The sequence below is a fragment of the Anolis carolinensis genome, chromosome 5 (assembly GCF_035594765.1).
Source record: "Anolis carolinensis isolate JA03-04 chromosome 5, rAnoCar3.1.pri, whole genome shotgun sequence".
Taxonomy (NCBI): Eukaryota; Metazoa; Chordata; class Lepidosauria; order Squamata; family Dactyloidae; genus Anolis; species Anolis carolinensis.
Genome location: NC_085845.1, coordinates 200418304 through 200443508, shown reverse-complemented (window position 1 = coordinate 200443508; position 25205 = coordinate 200418304). Strand labels below are relative to the sequence as shown.

General features: G+C 40.9%; 1 protein-coding gene across 1 annotated transcript in view; it reads right to left on the bottom strand.

The window, feature by feature from the left end:
* LOC103278805 (collagen alpha-1(VII) chain) overlaps window positions 1-25205 on the bottom strand; it is a 93855-nt gene that overhangs the window by 68145 nt on the left and 505 nt on the right. The window contains exons 2-7 of the mRNA XM_062983331.1: window positions 23718-23753; window positions 21871-21930; window positions 19753-19878; window positions 15753-15824; window positions 14374-14409; window positions 11231-11290 (exon numbers count right to left, since the gene is read on the bottom strand). Coding sequence (XP_062839401.1) covers window positions 11231-11290; window positions 14374-14409; window positions 15753-15824; window positions 19753-19878; window positions 21871-21900 — 324 coding nt within the window. The 5' untranslated portion in view covers window positions 21901-21930; window positions 23718-23753. The remainder of the gene's footprint in view (window positions 1-11230; window positions 11291-14373; window positions 14410-15752; window positions 15825-19752; window positions 19879-21870; window positions 21931-23717; window positions 23754-25205) is intronic.

Genomic DNA, 25205 nt, shown 5'->3' with positions numbered 1-25205 from the left:
GTTGCCTGTCATAAAAACAAGTTCCCTTTTGAGCCAGAATTGAAACCCAAATGTCATGAATATAAGTGTGTGTGTGTGTCTAATGGAGTTACAATTTAAAATGCACTTGTTCCAACTTATATCTTCAAGTTAAGAACAAACCTACACAACCTATCCTGTTCATAACTTAGGGACTGCCTGTATAGGAAAAGAGATTCCACCTAAACATTAGGAAGATCTTCTTGATGGTAAGAACTGTTCAGCAGTGGAATATGCTGCCTTGGAATCCAAACAGTCTCTTGATCTGGAGGTTTATAAGCAGAAGTTGGATGACCATCTGTCGGGAGTGCTTGAATTTTATATTCCTGCCTAGCAGAGGTTTGGACTGGATGGCTCTTGGGATATCTCCCAACTCTAGGATTCTTTGATGCAAGGTGATAAATGTATTTTGAAGATAGGGTCAAGAATTTTGGATAGCTTTTCAGAAATTCAGACTAAAATCCAGAATTGATTTGGCATTTTCCTGAAATGTGGGTTTGTATACTCCTTCAACTAAACCATACCAAATAGAGAAGCCACACAAAAAAATTGTTACTTCGTTATAGTTAAAAAACATTTTAGGTCCATAATATTGGAAACACACTCAAAAATTATTTGTGCCCTCCCCAATTTCGTAATGAGTATTGAAACATTTTTTTCATTATTGCACAACCCTAGTAACTACTGAGATCTATGGCCATGAATGACTGAACGTGACTCCAGAAATATGTCCGAATTGATGGCTTTCCAAGGTGAGGGAAATGAAGACACATGATGACTAACTCAGAAATAATGCATGTATTTCTTTCGGATTGTGTGTCTTGGTTGCAGGAAATTTCCTCTAGAAGAACAAGCTGACTTGGTGGAGGTTATAAGATTTGCCTTGTTCTCTATAAAGTCCACAAACCACGAATGAGTTACATAGATAGAAGAGCAGCTGTGAATAAACTAAACAAAATCATGAAGAGGGGATAAAATGACTGAATATTAAAGTTAGCATGAATCACACCATTTACATGGGTTGAATGAAAAGTAATGCCTCCACCTTCGTAACTCCTCAACAGATGGCAGTCCTGGTCTGTGGCAGGTCCTGGCTTGTTCAGGAGACTCTCTTCTACAGTTCCATTTGGAGGGAAGCATTGAACGGTTGTGTTGTTAAAGTGCAAAGTATGGAACCCTGTGCAATGCAACGGAAGTCACTGAATTCTTGACAGCAGAAGGTGTCACCCCAAAGGAGATTCATAGGAGAATGCAAGCTGTTTATGGTGATTGTGTTGATGTTAGTCCTGTGCATTGTTGGGTGAGTAAGTTTAAAGATGTTGAGGTGGGAACATCTGACTTGTGTGACAAAAAAGATTTGGACATCTTGCGACAGCAACCATAGAGTTTCACAAGCAAAAGGTTGACAGATTGATTCAGGACCAGGGCCGGTCCAACATGGGATGCCAATTACGCCTCGGAGTTGGGCGCACGTCGATGGGGGGCACTCTCGGGCAAAACATGTGCCTTGGCAGCTCTCCATGCCTTTTTCCAGCTGATTTTGACATTTTTGTCCCTGAGTGGGATTCGAACTCGCAGCCTCCTGGTTCTGAGTGTGGTGTACTCTCTCTGGGAGCCACCGACTGCCCTGTAATAATAGCAATTCAGAACTTATACTTATTCACTCTCTTGTAATCATTCATCTTTTCCCTTTATCTTCTAAGAAGAAGAAGAATAAAACTTTATTTATTTATTTATTTATTATTACAATATAATACTGATAATAATACAATTTAATAATTTTAATTATATATTATATATTAAATGTAATATTACTAATAATATTACAATGTAATGATTTAGTACAATATAGTAATTTAAAACTATTATTTTACTATGCTAATAATATAATGTACTAGCTGTGCCCGGCCACGCGTTGCTGTGGCTTAGTCTGGTGGTGTTGGTCAGTCTACATTAGGTTGTATTTATGCTGTGACCTCCTCCCTTCTTTATACTCACATTAGTAGTAGTATTTGAAGTCTGTTACCTTCTTCAATTTTTGTGTTGATTGATAATTGCTTGAGATCCCTGTTGTCTTTGGTTTGTTGTTAATTGTGATGTCTGATTCTGCTGAGTGCGGTTTACATCTTATTCTGGTACAATAGTCTTTTTTTTGTTTTGCCTGTGTAGTTGTTTATTATTGTTGTTGTTGTAGTGGTCATGAAGGCTGGATAAGTTAGATGCTACTGTATTGTTTTTTGGAGGCCCAGTGTAGCACTGACTGGCCTCTCAGCATCTGTGCCTGGCTGCTTCTTGCCTGTGATGGGGTAGATTCTTATTGTTGTTGTTGTCATTGTTATTATTGTAATTGTTTTTTTGGAGGCCAAGTGTGAATGTAGGGATTCGGGAGGTGGATGAGCACTGAATGGCCTTGTAGACTCAGTACATGGCTGATTCTTGCCTGTGTAGGTGTTTATTATTAGTGGGTGAGTGGATGGATAGACGAGTGGATGGATAGATAGAGTGGGTGCTGTCCTTGTTTCCTTTATTCCTATGCTGTTCCCTTTCTCTGCTCCGATCCTGAGCTCGCTGATAAGAACACACTGGTCAGAAAGGAGGGTAAATAAAACCGGATCAATGGTCTTTCCCTTTTGCTCTTGGCCTTCTGGGCAGACAGGGAGGGCTCTTGTCCCTGGCGTTCCTTCGCTTCCCTTCCCTCCCTCCTTCCTTCGTTCTATCCGTCCCAGCCTTTCCTGCCTGCGGAGCCATGGAACTGGGTCAGTGGGTTGGATGGTGGGGAAAGGGAGAAGGAAGAGGCCTCTAATTGAAATGCATGGACTCCATGCCATGGGGTGCTGGAATTTGTAGTTTGTATCCAGTCCAACCCCTTTATTTTTGTCATGGAGGAAGACCCCACCCAAACCCCTCAGACAGATGGCCATCCGGTTTAATTGTGTTGTTATAGTCACGATGTGTTGTTGTGAGTTTTGTGGGTCCGGATTGTGGTTTTGTGGCGTGGTTGTGTTGTTACAACCGGGAGGCAAGGCTTTTGCGTTGTGTTGTCAAGTTTTGTATTTCTGGGGCGTTTATTTGTGTGCCAAGTTTCGTATTTCTGGGGCGTTTAGTTGTGTTGTTATAGTCACAATGCGTTGTTGTGAGTTTTTTGGGTCCAGATTGTGGTTTTGTGGTGTGGTTGTGTTGTTACAACTGGGAGGGAAGGCTTTTGTGTTGTGTTGCCAAGTTTCGTATTTCTGGGGCGTTTAGTTGTGTTGTTATAGTCACGATGCATTGTTGTGAGTTTTCTGGATCCGGATTGTGGTTTTGTGGTGTGGTTGTGTTCGTACAATTGGGAGGCAAGGCTTTTGCGTTGTGTTGTCAAATTTTGTATTTCTGGGGCGTTTAGTTGTGTGCCAAGTTTCGTATTTCTGGGGCGTTTAGTTGTGTTGTTATAGTCACGATGCTTTGTTGTGAGTTTTGTGCTTCCGGATTGTGGTTTTGTGGTGTGGTTGTGTTGTTACAACCATGAGGCAAGGCTTTTGTGTTGTGTTGTCGAGTTTTGTATTTCTGGGGCATTTAGTTGTGTGCCAAGTTTCGTATTTCTGGGGTGTTTAGTTGTGTTGTTATAGTCACGATGCTTTGTTGTGAGTTTTATGGGTCCGGATTGTGGTTTTATGGTGTGATTGTGTTGTTACAACCGGGAGGGAAGGCTTTTGCATTGTGTCGCCAAGTTTCGTATTTGTGGGGTGTTTAGTTGTGTTGTTATAGTCACGATGCGTTGTTGTGAGTTTTGTGGGTCCAGTGTGGTTTTGTGGTGTGATTGTGTTGTTACAACCGGGAGGCAAGGCTTTTGTGTTGTGTTGCCAAGTTTTGTGTTTCTAGGGCGTTTAGTTGTGTTGTTATAGTCATGATGTGTTGTTGTGAGTTTTGTGGGTCCAGATTGTGGTTTTGTGGTGTGGTTGTGTTGTTGTAACCGGGAGGCAAGGCTTTTGCATTGTGTTGCCAAGCTTCATATTTCTGGGATGTTTAGTTTTGTTGTTATAGTCACTGCGCCCGCAACTTTATCCTTTTATATATATAGACTAGCTGTGCCCGGCCACGCGTTGCTGTGGCGAAGTCTGGTGGTATGGGAAATAAAGTATTGAGGAATTGGTGGTAGTTAAGGTCAAGGGTAAAGGTTTTCCCCAGACATTAAGTCCAGTTGTGTCTTACTCTGGGGGTTGGTGCTCATCTCCATTTCTAAGACGAAGAGCCGGCATTGTCCGTAGACTCCTCCAAGGTCATGTGGGATGAGTACATGGAGCAGCGTTACCTTCCCGCCGGAGCAGTACCTATTGATGCACTCACATTTGCATGTTTTTGAACTTCTGGGTTGGCAGAAGCTGGGGCTAACAGTAAAGGCTCACTCTGGTCCCCCAATTCAAACCTGCGGCCTTTCAGTCCAGAAGTTCAGCAGCTCAGCGCTTTAACACGCTGCGCCATCAGGGGATATTATTTCCTAAAGGTTGTGAATATATAATATTTCTGATTGGTTTTTTTTGTTTGTTGGAGGCAAGTATGAATGCTGCAATTAGGAAAAATGATTAGGATGTAATGGCCTTGCAGCTTTAAAGCCTGGCTGTTTCCTCCCTGAGTGAATTTTTTGTTGGGAGGTGTTAGCTGGCCCTGATTGTTTCCTGTCTGGAATTCCCTTGTTTTCAGAGTGGTGTTGTTTGCGATATTTTATGTGCTTCTACTGTCTGTGGCCCTGAGAAAACAGAGGATTTGCCAGACTTTGATGATGGGAATACTTTGTTGGGAGGTGTTAGCTGGCCCTGATTGTTTCCTGTGTGGAATTCCCCTGTTTATTTACTGTCCTGGTTTTAGAGATTATATTGTTGTGCATTATTCTATCCCAGTAATTATTTCATATTAAAGAAGAATCTCACTTATCCAACATTCGCTTATACAATGTTCTGGATTACCCAACGCAGCCTGCCTTTTCATAATCAATGTTTTTGTAGTCAGTGTTTTAAATTCATTGTGATATTTTAGTGGTAAATTTGTAAATACAATACAGTAGAGTCTCACTTATCCAACATAAACGGGCCGGCAGAATGTTGGATAAGTGAATATGTTGGATAATAAGGAGGGATTAAGGATAAGCCTATTAAACATCAAATTAAGTTATGATTTCACAAATTAAGGACCAAAACATCATGTTAGACAACAAATTTGGAAGAAAAAGTAGTTCAATACACAGTAATTCTATGTAGAAATTACTGGATTTATGAATTTAGCACCAAAGTATCACGATATATTGAAAGCATTGTCTACAAAAATGCGTTGGATAAGCGAGTGTTGGATAAGTGAGACTCTACTGTAAATACTACATAGCATTACTGCGCATGGAACTACTTTTTCTGTCAAATTTGTTGTATAATATGATGTTTTGGTGCTTAATTTGTATAACGATTACCTAATTTGATGTTTAATTGACTTTTCCTGAATCCCTTCTTATTATCCAACATATTCACTTATCCTGCCGGCCTGTTTACGTTGGATAAGTGAGACTCTACTGTATATTTCTAATCTTATATTATCTGCTCAGAACTGGATTATCTGAGGCCCCTTCTTCACAGCTGTATAAAATGCACACTGAAGTGGATTATATGGTAGTGTGGAGTCAAGATAATCCAGTGCAAAGCAGATAATATATGATTATAAATGGGTTATATAGCTGTGCTGAAGGGCCTTGAGTCTACACTGCCATATAATCCAGTGCAAATTAGATAATCTGTGGAAGAAGTGAGGCCTAAATCTGCCTGTCCCCTAACTGAAACCTGGCTGTCCCTTGGCTGGTTGCTAGGCAACCAAGTGGGCAGAGATTAGCCCTCTAAACTGGCAGCAATTGGATAAAAAAAATTATTGCTCTCCCTCTAATTAGGACTTTATTTTTCTTTTCTTTTTGTTGTATCAACCTTGAGGCGTGGATGATGGGTTGTGTTGTCAAATTTTGAGGTTGGGGGGCCTGTACTTTTGTTGTTTTGTGAATTGCCGTGATGCCGTCACTCTTTTATATATATAGATTGTATGTGAATGTAATTTGTAAGCTGCTCTGAGTCCCCTTTGAGGTGAAAAGGGCAGCATATAAATGTAGTAAATAAATAAATCGAGCTGTCAAGCCTCGCCTTCTCTGGCAAAACGTTTCCAACTGATATTGACATTTTTGTCCCTGAGTGGGATTCGAACTCGCAGCCTCCTGGTTCTGAGTGTGGTGTGTTCTCTCTGGGAGCCACTGACTGCCCTGTAACAATAGCAATTCGGAACTTATACTTATTCACTCTCTTGCAATCAGTTCATCTTTTCCCTCTATCGGGGCCATCCTGGCCCCGCGCCTTCCCAAACCTGTGGACATTCCTTCCTTCATCCCTCTCTTTAGAGTCCCCCAGGATTTATGTCCCAAGGAGTCTGGCTTGCTAGGGTACTTTGGGAAACTACATCTCTCATGTATATAAAATTGCCCTAAAAGCTCAGTGTTTCTGTCTATGTGTTCCTACTTGCCCATGTGTTATGTTGCCTCATCATGTTTCTGAGACCCCATCCCCTTCCCTTTGGCGGGAAATGGTGTTTCTGACCCCAAAGAAGTCCTGCATCCCACATAATCATATAGCCTGTGGGGATGAAATCAAGCTGGGAATTTCCTCATCATGTATAATTATGTGAGAGGCAGTCATAGGGAGGAGGGAGCAAGCTTGTTATCTTCTGCCTTGGAGACTAGAACATGGAAGAATGGCTTCAAACAAATAACCCACATTACCTGCTTTGAACTGGGATATATGGCAGTAAGGATTCAGACAATCCAGTTCAAAGCAGGTAATGTGGGTTATCCTGCCTTGATATCCTGGGTTATAGAGCTGTGTGGAAGGGCCCAAATTCTTTCTCCTTCTCTGCCAAATAATGCTGGAAAGTGTCCAGAGGAGGGCCACATCTATGGCAGGCAGCCTCAGAGGTTGTGAGGTCTGTTGGAAACTAAGCAAGTGGGGTTTGTATATCTTTGTTGAGAGGTGTTAGCTGGCCCTGATTGTTTCATGTTTGGAATTCCCCTGTTTTTGAGTGTTCTTTTTTACTGTCCTTTTTTACTGTCCTTTTTTACTATTTATTTATTTATTTATTTCCCATACTTCTGTCCCGCCCCTCTCACCCGAAGAGGACTCAGGGTGGCCTCACAACTGGCAACAATTCGATGGCCGACATACAAATTCCAATAATATAATGACAATTAAACTCAAACATTAAAACAAAAACTACTAAAAACAACAATTACAAACACATAAGTTCAAAATCATAGTCCAGAATCAGTCCAGTGGTCAATACTTAAAAAGTCCTCAATTATTGCACTGCTAGGAATAATGCTCAATAACCATAACCATGTGTAGCAAGGCTATTCTATGCTAATCAAGGTGATCAACTGCAGTTATTCACACTTGCCCTTCATATTATCCAACATTTTTGCTTATCCAATGCTCTGCTGGCCCGTTCATGTGGTTTGGTGTGTGTGTGTGTGGGGGGGGGGGGCACCAAAATTTCTATTCGCTTACACTTGAAAATTATCTTGGGCCGGCTCTGTTCAGGACGATCATGGTATCACTCAGAGTGAAATTTCAAGCATATTCAGCATTTCACAAGAACATGTGGGTCACATTATTGCTTTGCTTGGCTATCGGAAGATCTGTGCACAATGGATCCTGTGAGACGCTGGTTGCAGAAACAGAGTGTCGACTTCTTCCATGACAACTTCAAAAAACTTGTTCATCGTTGGGAGAAATGTGTCCAATTGTCTGGTGATGATGTGGAATAGTGGTAGTTAAAGGGCACATTCTAAGGATTATTTCTGCATTTGATTTATTAAAATAATCCCACCCAAACCCAAGTAACGAAGGTGGAGGCATTACTTTTCATTCAACCCTCATATTTCCCATTTATTTATTTTATCTTGTTTTATTGTGATGACCTGGGTTCAGCCCTATGTTAGCCGCCCCGAGTCCCTTCGGGGAGATGGAGGCGGAGTATAAAAATAAAGTTGTTATTATATATATATTATTATATATTCATAGAGTAGAAAACTGATAATAACAAATCAACTTATTGGAAATATGGTGTTGGGGGAGACTTTTATGGTTACCCTGCTACAAAGACAGATAAATGGGTGCTTTCAGTGAGTTTTTCATCCAAATAAAAGTGAGTCAATATTTTGTCCTTTCAATGAGACATGGATAAGAGGGTGGCCCTTCCTTGGCATAAAATCCAGCACAAAATCCCTACAATTCTTTGTTTAAAGACCTAACCAACTCCAGTTACTACAAGATACAAAACTTCATCCTGCCTCGTCCTTCTTTGTCCTCCAAACAGGTTCACCTGGGTTCGAAACAGATGCTGACATTATTACTTTCTGTCCCTGTTGACAGTTTGAATTTGTGATCAAGCCTTTTTGCCATCTTACAGGTTTGTATAAAAAGGGTACCAGGTGAGAAAGATTTATTCACCAGCCCATGGGGTTCACAGAGCAATCTGCGTCTTGAATCACAGTCTCATGTAGGGCTTTTATAACAGGATGGGGACAAGTCAGCCTCATTCCCAATTGGGTTGGAGAGCTCTTGGCCCATTTTTGTTGTTTATTCATTCAGTCGCTTCTGACTTTTTGTGACCTCATGGATTAACCCACGTCAGAGCTTCCTGTCGGCCGTGGCCACCTCCAGTTCCTTCAAGGTCAAGCCAGTCCCTTCAAGGATACTATTCATCCATCTTGTCCTTGGTTGGCCCCTCTTCCTTTTTCCTTCCATTTTCCGCAGCATCATGATCTTCTTCAAGCTTTCCTGCTTCTCATTATGTGACCAAAGTACTTCATCTTTGCCTCTAATATCCTTCTCTCCAGTGAGCAAGGATATTTCCTGGAGGATGGACTGGTTGGATCTTCTTGCAGTCCAAAGCACTTTCAGAATTTTCCTACATTTTGATTGACATTAAGTTCAGGACACATAATATTATATGGTAGGTGGGAGGTGGTCCCATTGCAACCATTGAAATGTCTCCCCAAAACCCACCATAGAAACCAGGCATCCCATGAAATGAAGGAGCTGAAAAATATTGCATTGAACAATTGAACAATTACATGGAATGGTAGAATCACAAAATTGGAATAGACCACAAGGGTGATCCAGTGCAACCTCATTTGTCCAGGAAGGAAGATACCATTAAAATAATCCCAACAGATGACCATTCACAATCAGATACTCTGATTAAAAATCTTCAGGGAAAGAGATTCCACTGGACGCCCAGGCAGAAGCATATACCACTGTTGAACAGCTCTTATCATCAGGAAGTTCTTCCCAATGTTTAGGTAGAATCTTTTCTCCTGCAATTTGAATCCATTGCTCCATTGTGTTCTAGTCCCCTGATCAGCAGAAAACAAGCCTCACACCCTACTCAATTGAACATCCTTCCAAATATTTAAGCATAGCTCTCCTGTTCCTTCTTCACCTTTTAGTCTCCACACTAATGTGATGTCCCAGAGACCCTCGGGCCATGACCCTGTATTCGTTGCGGACCAGAGCGACGAGGATATGGGGTTTATGCCGAATCAGCAAGATTCTGTTCCCTTCCAGATGCTCCCTGTTGACAGTTAGAGCCCAAAGCTCATTAAAAAAGGCCTTGAAACTGAGCCTGTTCCCAGCGGTTCCCCTCCCTTTGATAGGAGGCTGTTTTGGGAAACAAGTCGCTTGGAGAAGGCTAACTTACGGAGATGCGCGAGATTAGCAGCCAGAGAAACCTCTGACTAACCCATTTCCCTTGAGAGTTTCCAGGGAGGCTCGCATCTGGCGGAGATGTTGTCTCTAGCCAGTTTTTCCCTTGGAAAAAGTGTTGGACACCTGTTTTGAAGGGAGATTTGAAGTCCCTTAAAAGTTCTGCGCGCTGGCTAGCCAGCGCGGTGTCAACGTGTCAGTTTCTTGTGGCGCTCTACCCTCAAGTAGACCGGGCGTTGCGCCTCGCCTTCTAGACAAGTCTGGACCACGTTTGGATACACTATCTTCAGCCTTGCCTTGCCTTGTTTCCTTGCCTTGCCTTGAACTCCTTTGCCTTGGACTAGCTTCCTGGGATTCTTGCAAAAGACCTGGATTATTTCCCCACTCAAACTGCTTGGAAGTTTGAGTGTGTTTCGGTTAATTGGATTATCATATTTAAACTCTAATACTGGACATTGGACTTTATAATACTGGACTATATTTGACCTTTCCCAGAAGGTCTATTGTTGGACTATATATTCTGCTTATTTTTATTTTATTTCTTCAATTCTTTAATAAAGATATTAGATTGTTCATTGGCTTTGGTGTCTGGTTTCCAGTGCTCACGCAGCCTAGAGTATCACAACTAAACAGACCCAGCTCCTCATAGGGCTTGGTTTCCAAACTCACTACTTCGCGGTTCACTTTTTGCAGATTTTACAATAAACTCTAAAAGACTATTATAAGACATAAAAAATACAATTTATAGCCTAAGGAAGGGAGGAAGGTGAAGCCAAAGGGAGAGAAAAGAAGCCCAAGCTGCAACTGGAGGAGAAGGAAGCGATTTATCAACACATGATTGGTTGATAAAGACTTAAATTAGTGTATAACTACTACAATAATGTATAAATAAAATAAATATAGCATCCCTACTTTGCGGATTTCCACTTATTGCGGGTGGTCCTGGAACCTAACCCCTGCAATAAGTGAGGGAACACTGTAAAGGCCCGGGCTGTGGCGCAGGCTGGAGAGCAGCCAGTTGCAACCAGCTGCAATGAATCACTCTGACCAGGAGGTCATGAGTTCGAGGCCCGCTCGGAGCCTATGTTTGTCTTGTCTTTGTTTTATGTTAAAGGAATATAAATGCTGTAAATAATAAATAAATGTTTAAGGATGTTGACCAAAAGAATGGTGGGCAAAGAGAAAACCACTTTGAACATTTCAATCCCTTTTAAGAGAAAGTGTAAACTTTGTCTAATGTTATACTTAAATAGCTTCTTGAAATGAGATTTCCTGATCACTGCTAGTAATGTTCAAAACCAATATAGGTTCAACATTTTGGTCAGGTCCTTTTAATGTCAGGGATGAAGTCAAGAATGGGTTCAATGCATTCTTGGCATGAAAGCTAATGGCGAACTCTATTGAGGATGTGCAAAGCAGAAGCAGACGTGTAAAAATACTGAAAGGCAACCTACCCGGGGCCCAGGGAAGCCACGTGGCCCTCGTAGGCCCAGTTTGCCAAGACCGGTCTCCCCCTGAAAAATAGAAAGAAGCCATGAAATGCCCCAGTGAAGTCTCTGGATTATTCCTCCAAAAGTGTATCCATTCTGAGACTAGGCAATTGATCACAGAGTAACACTGGAGGATATAGAAATTCCCAAAGAGACCATATTAATCATTGGGTTGCTGTGAATTTTTTGAGCTGTAAGGTCATGTTTCAGCAGCATTCTTTCCTGATGTTTCACCTGCATCTGTGGCCGGTTCTGTTGTCAGCAAGGCAAGTGGAGTGTATATATATATATATATACCTGTGGAATAATGTCCAGGATGGGAGAAATACCGTATATACTCGAGTATAAGCCGACCCGAATATAAGCCGAGACACCTAATTTTACCACAAAAACTGGGAAAACTTATTGACTCAAGTATAAGATGAGGGTAGGAAATGCAGCAGCTACTGGTAAATTTCAAAAATAAAAATAGATATTAATAAAATTGCATTATTTGAGGCATCAGTAGGTTAAATGTTTTTGAATATTTATATAAAAACTAGCTGTGCCCGGCCACACGTTGCTGTGGCGAAGTCTGGTGGTATGGGAAATAAAGTATTGAGGAATTGGTGATAGTTAAGGTAAAAGGTAAAGGTTTTCCCCTGGCATTAAGTCCATTATAAATGGGTTATATAGCTGCGTGGAAGGGCCTTGAGTCTACACTGCCATATAATCCAGTCCACAGATTATCTAATCTGTGGAAGAGGCCTAAGTGAGGCCTAACTCGGCCTGTCCCCTGGGCTGAGTGGGTTGCTAGGAGACCAAGTGGGCAGAGATTAGTCCTCTAACTGGCAGCAATTGGATAAAAATAATTATTCCTTTCCCTCTAATTAGGACTTTACTTTACTTTTCTTTTTGTTGTATCAACCTAGAGGCGTGGATGATGGGTTGTGTTGTCAAATTTCGAGGTTGGGGGGGCCTGTAGTTTTGTTGTTTTTTTGGTCGCCGCAATGCCATCACTCATTTATATATATAGATGTAATTTAAGATAATAATAAGACTTTAATAAGACTGTCCAACTCTGAATACCTATATACTCAAGTATAAGCTGACCTGAATAGAAGCCGACCAGGACCCTCACTCGAGCATAAGCCAAGGGGAGCTTTTTCAGCCCTAAAAAAGGGCTGAAAAACTAGGCTTATACTCGAGTATATACAGTAACCCTCCAATGCTAATTCAAGCTTGCTAATTGCAACATCCACACTTGTTTTAAACAGACAAGGGATCTTTCTCCCATCCTGGACATTATTCCACAGGTATATACATTCCTCATTGCCAATAGAACCTCTGAAGATGCCATTAGCCACAGATGCAGGCAAAACGTTAGGAGAGAATGCTGCTGGATCATGGCCATACATCCCGAAAAACTCACAGCAACCCAGTGATTCCTGCCATGAAAGCCTTGAACAATACATATTAATCAAAACTATGCACAATGAAATCTGCAATGGTTGATTCCGCAAATGGTCTCACTGTCAAGAGGCTCCATCTAATGTTCAGCTGAACTCTATCCTCCTGGAACTTCAAAGCAATAGAATTGGTCCTACCCTTTGAGATAGTAGAAAGCAAACCCATATGTTGCTATTATGGCCGTTCTTGAGCTATTTAAAGAGGGCAATCAGTCAATCATGCCACCCTTCAGCCCTCTCTTCACCAGGTTGAACATGGCCAGCTTCTTCAACCTTTCCTCATCGGTTTCATTCTCCATACCTCTTCTCATCCCCATTGGCCTTCTCTGGATCTGCTCCAAGTTGCCAATATCCTTCTTAAAATGACTCATTAACTTCTCTGCTAAATGGTAAGATAACACTGAGACAATTCTGTAGGACTTCAGTAGTTGCAAATGAGACTTTATTACTCCAAGTCCAACAAAGCTGAGGGATTTGCTACCAATTGCTCCTTCATTGTCTCTTGGACTTCCTATTGCCTTGGCCAAAAGGGCCTTTAATTATTGGTTGCGTTGCTGTATTTTTCATATTTTTACAGTTCAACAGCACCTTCGATTGGCATTTGTGTTTCTCAGCAGTTCTATGATAAGGAATTTCACTTTGTCCCAATGGATTGGGCACCTTCCTTTTTGTGTGCCTTAAACTTCATTATTATTATTATTATTATTATTATTATTATTATTATTATTATTAATAATAATAATAATAATAATAATAATAATAATAATAATAATGTGATGAGCACACTGGGTGCCATGCCAAAAGATCTCAGCCTGCATTTGCAAACAATAGACATTGACAAAATTACGATCTGTCAACTGCAAAAGGCCACCCTACTGGGATCTGCTCGCATCATCCGAAAATACATCACACAGTCCTAAACGCTTGGGAAGTGTTCGACTTGTGATTTTGTGATATGAAATCCAGCATGTCTATCTTGTTTGCTGTGTCATACAATAATAATAATAATAATAATAATAATAATAATAATAATAATAATAATAATAATAAAGGCCACCCTACTCGGATCTGTGCGCATCATCCAAAAATATATCACACAGTCCTAGAAACTTGGGAAGTGTTTGACTTGTGATTTTCTGATACGAAATCCAGCATATCTATCTTGTTTGCTGTGTCATACAATAATAATAATAATAATAATAATAATAATAATAATAATAATAAAATAATAATAATAATAATAATAATAATAATAATAATAATAAAGGCCACCCTACTGGGATCTGCGCGCATCATCCAAAAATACATCACACAGTCCTAGAAACTTGGGAAGTGTTCGACTTGTGGTTTTGTGACACAAAATCCAGCATATCTATCTTTTTTGCTGTGTCATACAATGTCATTGTGCCAATAATAATAATAACAACAACAACAATGCTGCCCTATCTCCCTGAAGGGACTTCCAATATGTAAGGCAAACATTCAATTGTCAGAAAGAAAACCATACAGACAATTTACCAAAATAGACACATTCAACAATATAACATAACCTAATTAACTTTACAATCGAATTATCACCCTAAAATATCAAAAGAACTGTTAAAATGTACATCCAACCAACTTTACTGTGTTTACTCTCTGTGCTATGATGTGACTCACCTTGTTGCCCTTGGTCCCAGGAACACCTGGCATACCCTGAAGAGCAAAACAAAATGAGATACAATTCACAACACTGTTTAACACCAAGATGAAGACTCCCAATTACTTCTGATACAAAGGCCTAGACTCAGTTGCTAGTCCCAACCAGAACGGACTAGAATCAAATCTTATGCTGAATGGTGAACCAAGACTAACATAAATCCCATTGGGATTTATTAGCTGGTTCAGGCTATTGGGGTTGCTTTGTATCAAGGCAAACAAACTTCAGATACATTGGTTTAGTATAATTGGCAGCAGCTCTGCAGGGTCTGAGATCGAGATTGTCCCAAAGCCTGTGTGGAGATCCTAGGGATTGAATGTGGGACCTTCTACACGTGGGATGGGAATCATTCATCCACCATTGTTGGTATACAAGACCCACCAGCTCTTGTTATATAGCTTAACTTGTGGAATGCTGTAAGGTGAACCAAAGTGACAAATAATCGAAATTGCAAATGGCTGCTGTAAAGTGCTATGAATGTCTAAGGTTCTTTCAGGCAGGGGGAATCTTTTTATCCCACCGCTGCCACCACTTTGTGAAGAGCTAATAACGACTGCCACCAATTTGTGAAGATGCAACCACCAAAGACTCAGAGAGGAGATCTTTTACTTTTTTTTCTTTCTTCTTCTTATTCACTTTAGATGGTAACGTAACTTGGTTTATGATATATGCGACAGAGGCTTATATGTTGGAAGAACAATAACAAGTTTATTCAGGCACAGAGCTTAGTGGTTACAATGTTGTTCTCAGAGGTATTTTTATTAACAGTTACAATACTAGAATAAGATGAGTCAAACTCCCTAAAGTGTTACTTCTTTTACTTAAAGTAGTTAGAACTTTTTCTCTCTGTTACTTTTAAACTACAGTCACCCCTGTGATATATGATCACAGATTCTCTGTTCCTTACCAGGACACAGACTACATTAAATAAGTCACCAAACTTATTTTAATCTGACTCAAAATGAACAATTGAGTCCCCTTGATCCCCTCAACATAGGATCAATCTTCCCTGTTCCTCATCAGAGCACAGACTGACTCTCTTTTTTTAAACTTTGCACTTCTTCAACAAAACAGCAGTTGGCTCCGCCTACTTCTCCATGGCAACCAGCCTCTGAGTGCTGAGAGGCAATAACAGTAATACTTACCCTTTTAAAACACAAACACACAATTAAACATAACATCTGTAAACCAAAAATTCGTACTTCATTACATCTGCAAATGTGGTGGGCTGGGTGTAAACAGAAAGCAGGAGCTCTAGTACTGAGCAACCACCTCCTCAGCCCAGTCAATTCAGTTTATTGCCCTCCTTTTCCACTTAAAGATGGGATGTTTTCTATACCTTTTGCCCAGGTGGTCCAGGGGGACCTGGCAGTCCAGACGACCCACTCCGGCCTCTCTTACCATGTTCCCCCTAAGGAAGAAAAAACATTTTCAAAGACCAGGTAAAAAGGATAATCTTTGAGATGTATGTAGCAGATCTCAGTCCTCAGGCATGTATATACAGGGAGAGGTGTGCTTTCAAGTATCATGCTCCCAAGCTGTTTAGAGTTCTGAATGCCATCACCAGAACCTTGCATTCAGACTAGAAGAAAACTGGCAACTCCTTTGAGACCTGCATTATGTACAATAACTGTATCTTCTTAATCGTCTTCAAGGGCAGCCCCATGTAGAGTGCATTACAGTAGTCTAGTAAGGATGGGAAATGGCGAGTCTCTCCAAGAAATGCTATTTAGGGTGGTTTCCAGGCTGTATGGATGTGTTCTAGCAGCATTTTCTCCTGATGTTCCACCTGCATCTGTGGATGGCATCTTCAGAGAAGATGTCAACCACAGATGCAGGTGAAACATCAGGAGAAAGTGCCGCTAGAACATGGCCATACAGCATGGAATCCACACAACACCCCAGTGATTCCAGCTGTGAAAGCCTTCAACAATACAATGCTGTGTAGCTTATAGCATCTTGCACTATAACTGAAAGGAATGAGTTTTAATTGAAATCCAAACTGTATCATCCTGACACCGAACAAAAGAAAACAGCTCTTGGTGTACCAGGGAACAGCAATAACACAGGGAAGAGCAACCAAGCAATCGGAGAAGTTAAAACCTGAAAAATAGACGATTATCTTCCTATGTCATTCTGAAAGAACACAATTACATGGCCATTCATGAAATGGTTGTCCTTCACGAAAGCTTAAAACATTTAATCCAGGTCGCAGTGACACAAAGATTTATGAGGAACTTTATAGCAGTTTCAGTTTTAAGATGGGAATGAATTCTGTACTGGTTTGCAAGGGAATGACGGAGAGGATACCATTCTTTTGGGGGATCAATTCCAGTAGGAAAAGAATTGTGGAAGTCATGTTCAGAAGGAGTGAAGAGTTGTGTCTTCTGGGTTATTTAGGCATTTAGGAGAATAGGATTCAGCACTATAGACAGCTCCATTGAACTTTAAGGAAACTATCCCATTTGGAGAACAGGATCCATTATCTTGGATAGTCCAATTGAACTATGTTGTAACTGTCCTATCTGTAGAATAGGATTCAGCATTTTAGATAGTTCCATTGAACTTTGAGGGAATGATAATATCTGGAGCATAGGATTCAGAACCTTAGATAACTCCATCAAACTTTAAAGGAACAATCCTACCATGAGAATAGCATTCAGCACCTTGGACAGCTCCATCGAACTCTAAATGCATCACTTATCGGAATAAGATTCAGCACCTTGGACAGCTCCATGAAATTTTAAAGGAGCTGTCCTATCTGGAGAGTAGGATTTAGCACCTTGGATAGTTCCATTGAACTTCAAGGAAACTACCCATCTGGAGAATAGGATCCACCACCTTGGATAGCTGCACTGAATTTCAAGGAAACCATACTATCTAGATAATAGGACTCAATGACTTGCAATGGTGTATGGGAGTTACAGTCCAATGGCATCTGATCCATTACAAATGGGTCATTCCTGATGAACACAGTTTGGGAAGCTCCATCCACTATGGAAGCTTTCTCCAATCCGGTGAGCTCCATATGTGATGTACTACAATGCAGCTATCATGACAATGGATGATGGAAGCTATGGTCTAACATCTAGAAGGCACTAGCATAGAGAAAGCAGCCCCTAAGGCAATGAAGCTCATTTGAGGACTTAATTTTCAAGCAGGTTATTATGGGTTGGAAACTGTGATGCTTAAAGTTTAAATTATTTTTTTCTATGACATAGAACTTTAGAGTTCAGCATTTTCATTTTTTGTTTTCATCCAATGAAAAAATGAAAAAAAAAAGTTACGGACAATGCGGTTGCTGTTGCCCGCTTTTGGTCTAAAACTATTTAGGTGCTTGTGATTTCCTTTTTTCTTCTTCATCATTTTAAAATGTATTTTGTTATGCAATGCTTTTTGACACGAAATAAATAATTTTTTTGTTTTGAGGTTCAGACTAAAACCCAGAGTGGACACACTGTCCCCTTCACAGCAGACACCAAGTACTTGATATTTGCTTTTCATTCCATGAAATGACGTTCTTAGGAATCAAATTTTTCTGATGGATGGAAATTGCTCAAGACAAATAGCTTTGATTATAGACATAACGCTTATCATTCATTTCTGGAATGTATAGCCCTCTTTGAGAGTCCTTGCTGGAACTCTGAGGCACCTCCTGAAACAGCATTGAAAGAATGACATTATATGGAAAAAATCTTATAAGTAATAAGCAGCTTGTTCCCATCTTTTTCAGTTGAGCTAATGCCTTCCTCATTCCTTACAAAAATTATCTCATACCCTCCAATTGTGCCAAATTGCCATTTAATGCCCCAATTAAACCCTCTGTTGTCCTCCAGTTACAGTTTTTCTTTTAATAATGTTTGGTTTTAATTTCTTCCTCCCACCTTCCTCTTTTGTCTACCAAACTGAAATTTCTAAATGCATCAATTTGCAAAATTCCAAGAAGGAAAATTCCCAGTAGGCTCAAGGTGCATCTACATTGTAGAATGAATCCAGTTTGAAATCGCTTTAGCTGCTTTGACTCAATGCTGTAGATCTCTGGGAGTTTGATGAGGCACCAGCCCTTTTAGCAGAGAAGCCTAATGGCCTTGTGAAACTACAACTCCCAGTGGTGCCAAAATGCATTAATACTAGAGTGTAGATGAACTCTCAGGCAAAAGCAAACTGCTGCAGCTGCTCCTGGCTTGTCTGTTTTTTTTAACATTTGCCATTTCGACTACATGCTAGAATCATAGAACCATAGACACATTGAGTAGGAAGAGACCCCAAAGGCCATCCAGTCCAACCAACTGCCATGCAGGAAAAACACAATCAAAACACTCTTGACAGATGGTCATTTAACCTTTGCTTATAAACCTCTTGGACTCCAAGACAACTTATTCCACTGCGGAATGGCTCTTACCATCAGGAAGTTCTTCCAAATGTTTTTTCCTAGTTTTCATTCATGAAATGTTGGAAGTTTTAATGTGTTGTCGAAGGCTTTCATGGCCAGAATCACTGGGTTGCTGTGAGTTTTCCCCTGAGGATGCCTGGCATTGATGTGGATGAAACATCAGGAGAGAATGCTTCTGGAATATGGCCAGACAGCCCAGAAAACTCATAGCAACCCAGTTGGAGGTTTTGATCATTCAAACCAGTGTTTTTCACACTGTGCTTCTCCAGATGTCTTGGACTTCAGCTCCCAGAAATCCCAGCCAATTTACCAGCTGTTAGGGGCCGGGCTGTGGCGCAGCTGGCTAGTAACCAGCTGCTATAAATCACTACTGATCGAGAGGTCATGAGTTCGAAGCCCGGGTCGGGTTAAGCCTCCGACCATAAAAAAAAAAATAGCCCCGGCTTGCTGTTGACCTAGCAGCCCCGAAAGACAGTTGCATCTGTCAAGTAGAGAAAATTTAGGGACACTTTATGTGGGAGGCTAATTTAACTAATCTACAACACCATAAAACTGCTCACGAGGAAAAGAAGAGGAAGAACAGCCACCAATGGACAGTGAAGCAACAGCTCCCCTTGTGGCCAGAATCGTGAAGCCGGAAAGATGTTAAAAAATGCCTCTGTGTCTGTCTAAAACTGAATGTTGTTTGTCTGTTGGCATTGAATGTTTGCCATATATGTGTTCACTGTAATCCGCCCTGAGTCCCCTTCGGGGTGAGAAGGGCGGAATATAAATACTGTAAATAATAAATAAATAAATAAATTGTGGGAGCTGAAGTCCAAAACATCTGGAGGAGCACAGTGTGAGAATCACTGATTCGAAAACAATAGCTCTGGTTACAATATCCTTATAAGGCTTAGATGAATGCAAGGTGCCATTAAATCGTTGCCTCAAAGTCATCACCTACCTTTTCTCCTGGAGTCCCAGGCAATCCAGGTGGGCCTCTCTCCCCTTGAGATCCTGGGATCCCCGGATTGCCACGGATCCCCTGGATTCCTTGTGCTCCTGGAGCTCCCGGTGCCCCCGGTTCACCCTGGCAACAGAAACAACAAACAAACAAACAAACAATTTTATGAGCTTTAAGGATAGTGGATATTGTCAGAGTAATTTAAGCAGCGCAGCAGCAGTTGGATGGAGTCAGTGGAACACAGAACAAAGAGACATCAGAGACGATGGTAAAACTATATACAAGTTTTACTGTAAGCAGTAATAATCAAGACAAACAAGCTTGCAGACAATGGACACAGGACTTGACTCTCAGCAGACAGCACTCGACTCAACTCAGAACAGATCAGAACGGATGCAATCAGCAATGCACATACACTTGTGTCTGGACACTCCCTGGTTCCAGCCACATATCAAGGACATCACAGCTTCTTGGTAATTAACTCTTTCCAGACTATGTTACACTTTGGATGATGCAATCAGTATGCAATACAGGCAAGACACAAATTTCATTTAAACACTACCAATACACAAATCCCACATTAACAGATATTCTGTGACAGACATCAGAAGATCTGCAAGACCAAGTATGAGCCTCGAGAGGAAAGCCAAAGATCCACCCAGAGGAAAAGTGTTCTTGCCATACATCAACTACTGAAACTGATGAAGAAACACAACCTACAAACAATCTACAGATCCACCAACAATTCAACAAATGCTATGGTTGGCAAAGGATAAGATGGATTATTTAACCACTGCACGGGTCTGCCGTATATCATGCAGCTGTGGACAAGTCTACATAGGGACCATCAAACACAGTATTGCCCAGACACAAATCGAATAACATGAAAGGCACTGCAGACTAATTCAACCAGAGAAGTCAGACATAGCAGAGCACTTGATGAACCAACCTGGACACAACATATTATTTGAGAAGACAGAAATGCTGGACCACTCTCACAACCACCGTGTCAGACGACACAGAGAAGTCACTGAAATCCACAAGCATGTGGACAATTTCAACAGAAAGGAGGAAACCATGAAGATGAACAAAATCTGGCTACCAGTATTAAAAATCATTAGAATCAAGACAGTAAATAAAGAGCAACACTCAAAAACAGAAGAATTCCAGACAACAAACAACCAAGTGCCAGTCCCAAACAGAGGATGCCTCCAGGCAACGACAGCCAACAAATACCCTCACTGATTGACTTTGTAACTGCAACTTGCTAATTGGAAAAAATCACATTTTATTCCACAGACTAGGTTTCTTTCTCCCACCCTGGACATTTCACAGATAATATATACACTCCACTTGCCTCATTTCCAACAGACCTCTGGACAAACCTCTGAGGATGCTTGCCACAGATGCAGGCAAAACGTAAGTAGCAAATGCTACGGGAATATGGCCATACAGCTGGCAAAACTCACAACAGCCCACAAACAATTTTATTGTTACCCGCCTCTACTCATGGTTCAAGGGGTAGTAGAAGATAGTAAAGACACACAGAAAAAACACAATACCATTAAATACATATATAGTAGAGTCTCACTTATCCAAGCTTCGCTTATCCAAGCTTCTGGATTATCCAAGCCATTTTTGTAGTCAATGTTTTCAATATATTGTGATATTTTTGTGCTAAATTCGTAAATACAGCAATTACAACATAACATTACTGCGTATTGAACTACTTTTTCTGTCAAATTTGTTGTATAACATGATGTTTTGGTGCTTAATTTGTAGCTTGGATAAGTGAGACTCTACTGTACTGTAATGCATAGAACAAAGATTAAAACACCAATATTAATTTAAAAAGTTAATATTCATAGTTTAAAATTCACTAGGTAGGCCTGCTGGGAGAGATAGGTCTTTAATTGTATCTCAAATCTTAAAGAAGAACCCAAAAGTGTGCCAATGGCTCATCAAACTATATCTCCTAGGCGAATTATTGGTTACTGAGGCACCTGAGAAGGCTAAAGATCTGTTTAAACCAGAATTCCCATAGCATTGGGCTATATTGGTTGAAATGGTACTAAACTGTATTAATTCTACAGTGAAGACATACCCATAGATACTCACTTTTTGCCCAGGAGATCCAGCTTGGCCCATAGGGCCTCGGAAACCAATCCCAGGCTCTCCCTTTAAAAGTAGATAAAAAGAAAACGTAAGTGGGTCCTTAGAATCATAGAACCACAGAGCTGGAAGGGACCTCCAAAGGCCATCTAGTCCAACCCCTTTCTGCCATCAAAGCCCTCCTGACAGATGAGCATTCCGTTTTTCTTTATAAACTTCCAGAAATGGAGACTTCACCAGACACCGTATTCTACTGCCAAACACTTGTAATAAGAGAGAAAACTTCATTGCAAAATAAATTTGCAAAATTGGCTGACTCCTAATCTTTCATGTCCCCAACCTTAGACCTCCTGTCAATGTTTTGACTGATTTTTTTAAATAAATGCTCTCCTACCACTTTGCAAATATCTGCCTTACCTGTTGCTCTACCTAAAATTTTTACAATTACTGCAGAATATTGTTTCTGAATGGAACCCAGAACAAACCAGTCTTTGGAGAAAGAAACAGCAAATAAACCCTCATATCTTCGAAGCTCTTTGCAATTCATGAAGGGCAGCTTTGCAAAGCAGAAAGGCCAAACCTGTATAAATTCGCTCCCGCTCATTTCTTTTTTTTCAGTATCTTTCCAAGCCAGCAACAAGTTTAAGGGATGCGAGGAGAAAGCAACATTTATAGGGATTCAAATATTTACTTCATTATCGCATCCAAAAATGTTGAATTTCAAATACTTTTTGTCCTGTCTAGAAAACTGATGGTTTCTCACATATTTATTTATTTACTTATTTATTTGCAGTATTTATATTCCACCCTTACTTCTCACCTCGAAGGGGACTCAGGGCAGATCACACAATGTACATATACATGGCAAACATTCAGTGCCATTAGACATACAACATAGAGACACATAGAGACACAAACACAGAAGCAATTTAACATTTTCCAGCTTCTGGTTTCATGAGGGTATGCTCAATTCTGGCCACAGGGGGAGCTGCTGCTTCATCATCCACTGTGACACCGAGTCCTTGATGGATTACTTCCTCATTCTTTTCCTCATGCTGCTGGACGATTTTTATGGTGTTGTAGATTAGTTAAATTAGCCTCCCCGCATAAGCAGTACCTAATTTTCCTACTTGATAGATGCAACTATCTTTCGGATTGCTTAGGTTAACAACGAGCTGGGCTATTTTAATGGCCGGGTGCTCAATCCAACCCAGGCTGGCTTCAAACTCATGACCTCTCAGTCAGTAGTGATTTATTGCAGCTGGCTACTAACCAGCTGTGCCACAGCCCATTGAGACTTCTTTGGTAGAAAAAAAATTACATTTTGTGCAAAATATATAGGTTTTATTTTCTACTATTCTAAAGTCTTGGAACAACTGCTTGAGGCAAAAGTCTCCCCTAATTTGGCTTCTTCTAAGCCCTCGGTGGTGCAGTGGGTTAAACCACTGAAATGCTGAACTTGCTGAGCAAAAGGTCAGCAGTTCAAATCCAGGGAGCGGAGTGAGCCCCCGCTGTTAGCCCCAGCTTCTGTCAACCTAGCAGTTCGAAAACATGCAAAAATGTGAGTAGATCAATAGGTACTGCACTGGCAGGAAGGTAATGGCACTCCAGGCCATCATGCTGACCACATGACCTTGGAGGTGTCTATGGACAACGCCGGCTCTTTGATTTGGAAATGGAGATGAGCAGCAACCCCCAGAGTCGGGCATGACTAGACTTAATGTCAGGGGAAAACCTTTACCTACCTAAGCAGTCAATGGGCATTTTTGGTTTGATTTATTTAACATAACTTTGCAAATAGTGAAATGGTATTTTTTTTCCAACTTTGGTTCAAACCAAAGCCATTACTGTACCTTTTGACCAACATCTCCTTCCTCTCCTTTGGTGCCCTGAAAGGAAATTACCAAAACAAAACATAAGGTTCTTGAATCATAGAATCGTATTGCTGGAAGAGACCCGCAGGGCCATCTAGTCCAACCCCATTTGGCCATGCACAGCAGTACAATCTAAGCCTTCCTGAAGGGTGCCCATCCAGTCTCTAAATCACTCCAAAGAAAGAGACTCCACCATTTTTGAACAGCTCTTATTGTTAGGAAGTTCTTATTAAAATCTAGACTAAGGTCCCATCTACACTGCCAGAAAATCCAGTTTCTGAATCCAGATTGTCTGCTTTAAACTGTAGATTCAACCTAAGTTAGAGTTTTCATGATTCCACAGATCTGAAATAAAAGAACTTGCTTCATAGGAAACGAAGAATTCTGAGAAGTGACATACCAAAATCAGAAAAGGGAACCAAAAGGGATGAGAAACCAACAACCCAAGTGTCCTGGTTGATCACAGTTTTGGGTTATGCTCAAACATATCTACGAGGGTTGAATGAAAAGTAATGCCTCCACCTTCGTAAGTCCTCAACAGATGGTAGTCCTGGTCTGCGGCAGGTCCTGGCTTATTCAGTAGACTCTGCTCTACGGTTCCCTTTGGCGGGAAGCCTTGGCATTGAATGGTTGTGTTGTTAAAGTGCAAAGTATGGAACCCTGCGCAGATGGTCGATCCAGGCGACTTAAGCAACGTGCAGTCACTGAATTCTTGACAGCAGAAGGTGCCACCCCAAAGGAGATTAATCAGAGAACGCAAGCTGTTTATGGTGATTGTGTTGATGTGAGTCCTGTGCATCTTTGGGTGATTAAGTTTAAAGATGTTGAGGTGGGAATATCTGACTTGTGTGACAAACAAAGAGTTGGATGTCCTGTGACAGCAACCGCTGAGTTTAACAAGCAAAAGGTTGACTGATTGATTCAGGACGATCGTCGTATCACTCAGAGAGAAATTTCAAGCATAATCGGCATTTCACAAGAACGTGTGGGTCACATTATTGCTTTGCTTGGCTATCGGAAGATCTGTGCACGATGGGTCCTGTGAGACGCTGGTTGTGGAAACAGAGTGTTGACTTCTTCCGTGACGGCTTCAGAAAACTTGTTCATCGTTGGCAGAAATGTATCCAATTGCCTGGTGATGATGTGGAAAAGTGAATGATGGTACTTAAAGAGCACATTCTAAGGATTATTTCTGCATTTGATTTATTAAAATATTCCCATCCAAACCCAAGTAACGAAGGTGGAGGCATTACTTTTCATTCAACCCTCGTATAATTTTCTTTGGGATGCTCAATATCTGGGGGCAAGAAATCCTGTTCCATCTGTGGGCAATAAAGAAATCTCCAAATCCAACTCATTATGCAGTTATGATATTATAAAGTGGGCTTTATTCCAGTATCAAAGGAAGGTTTGCCTCTTTGTCTCCACTGGAAAATACAAGATCTGTCTGGCAGGCTTAGCATAGGC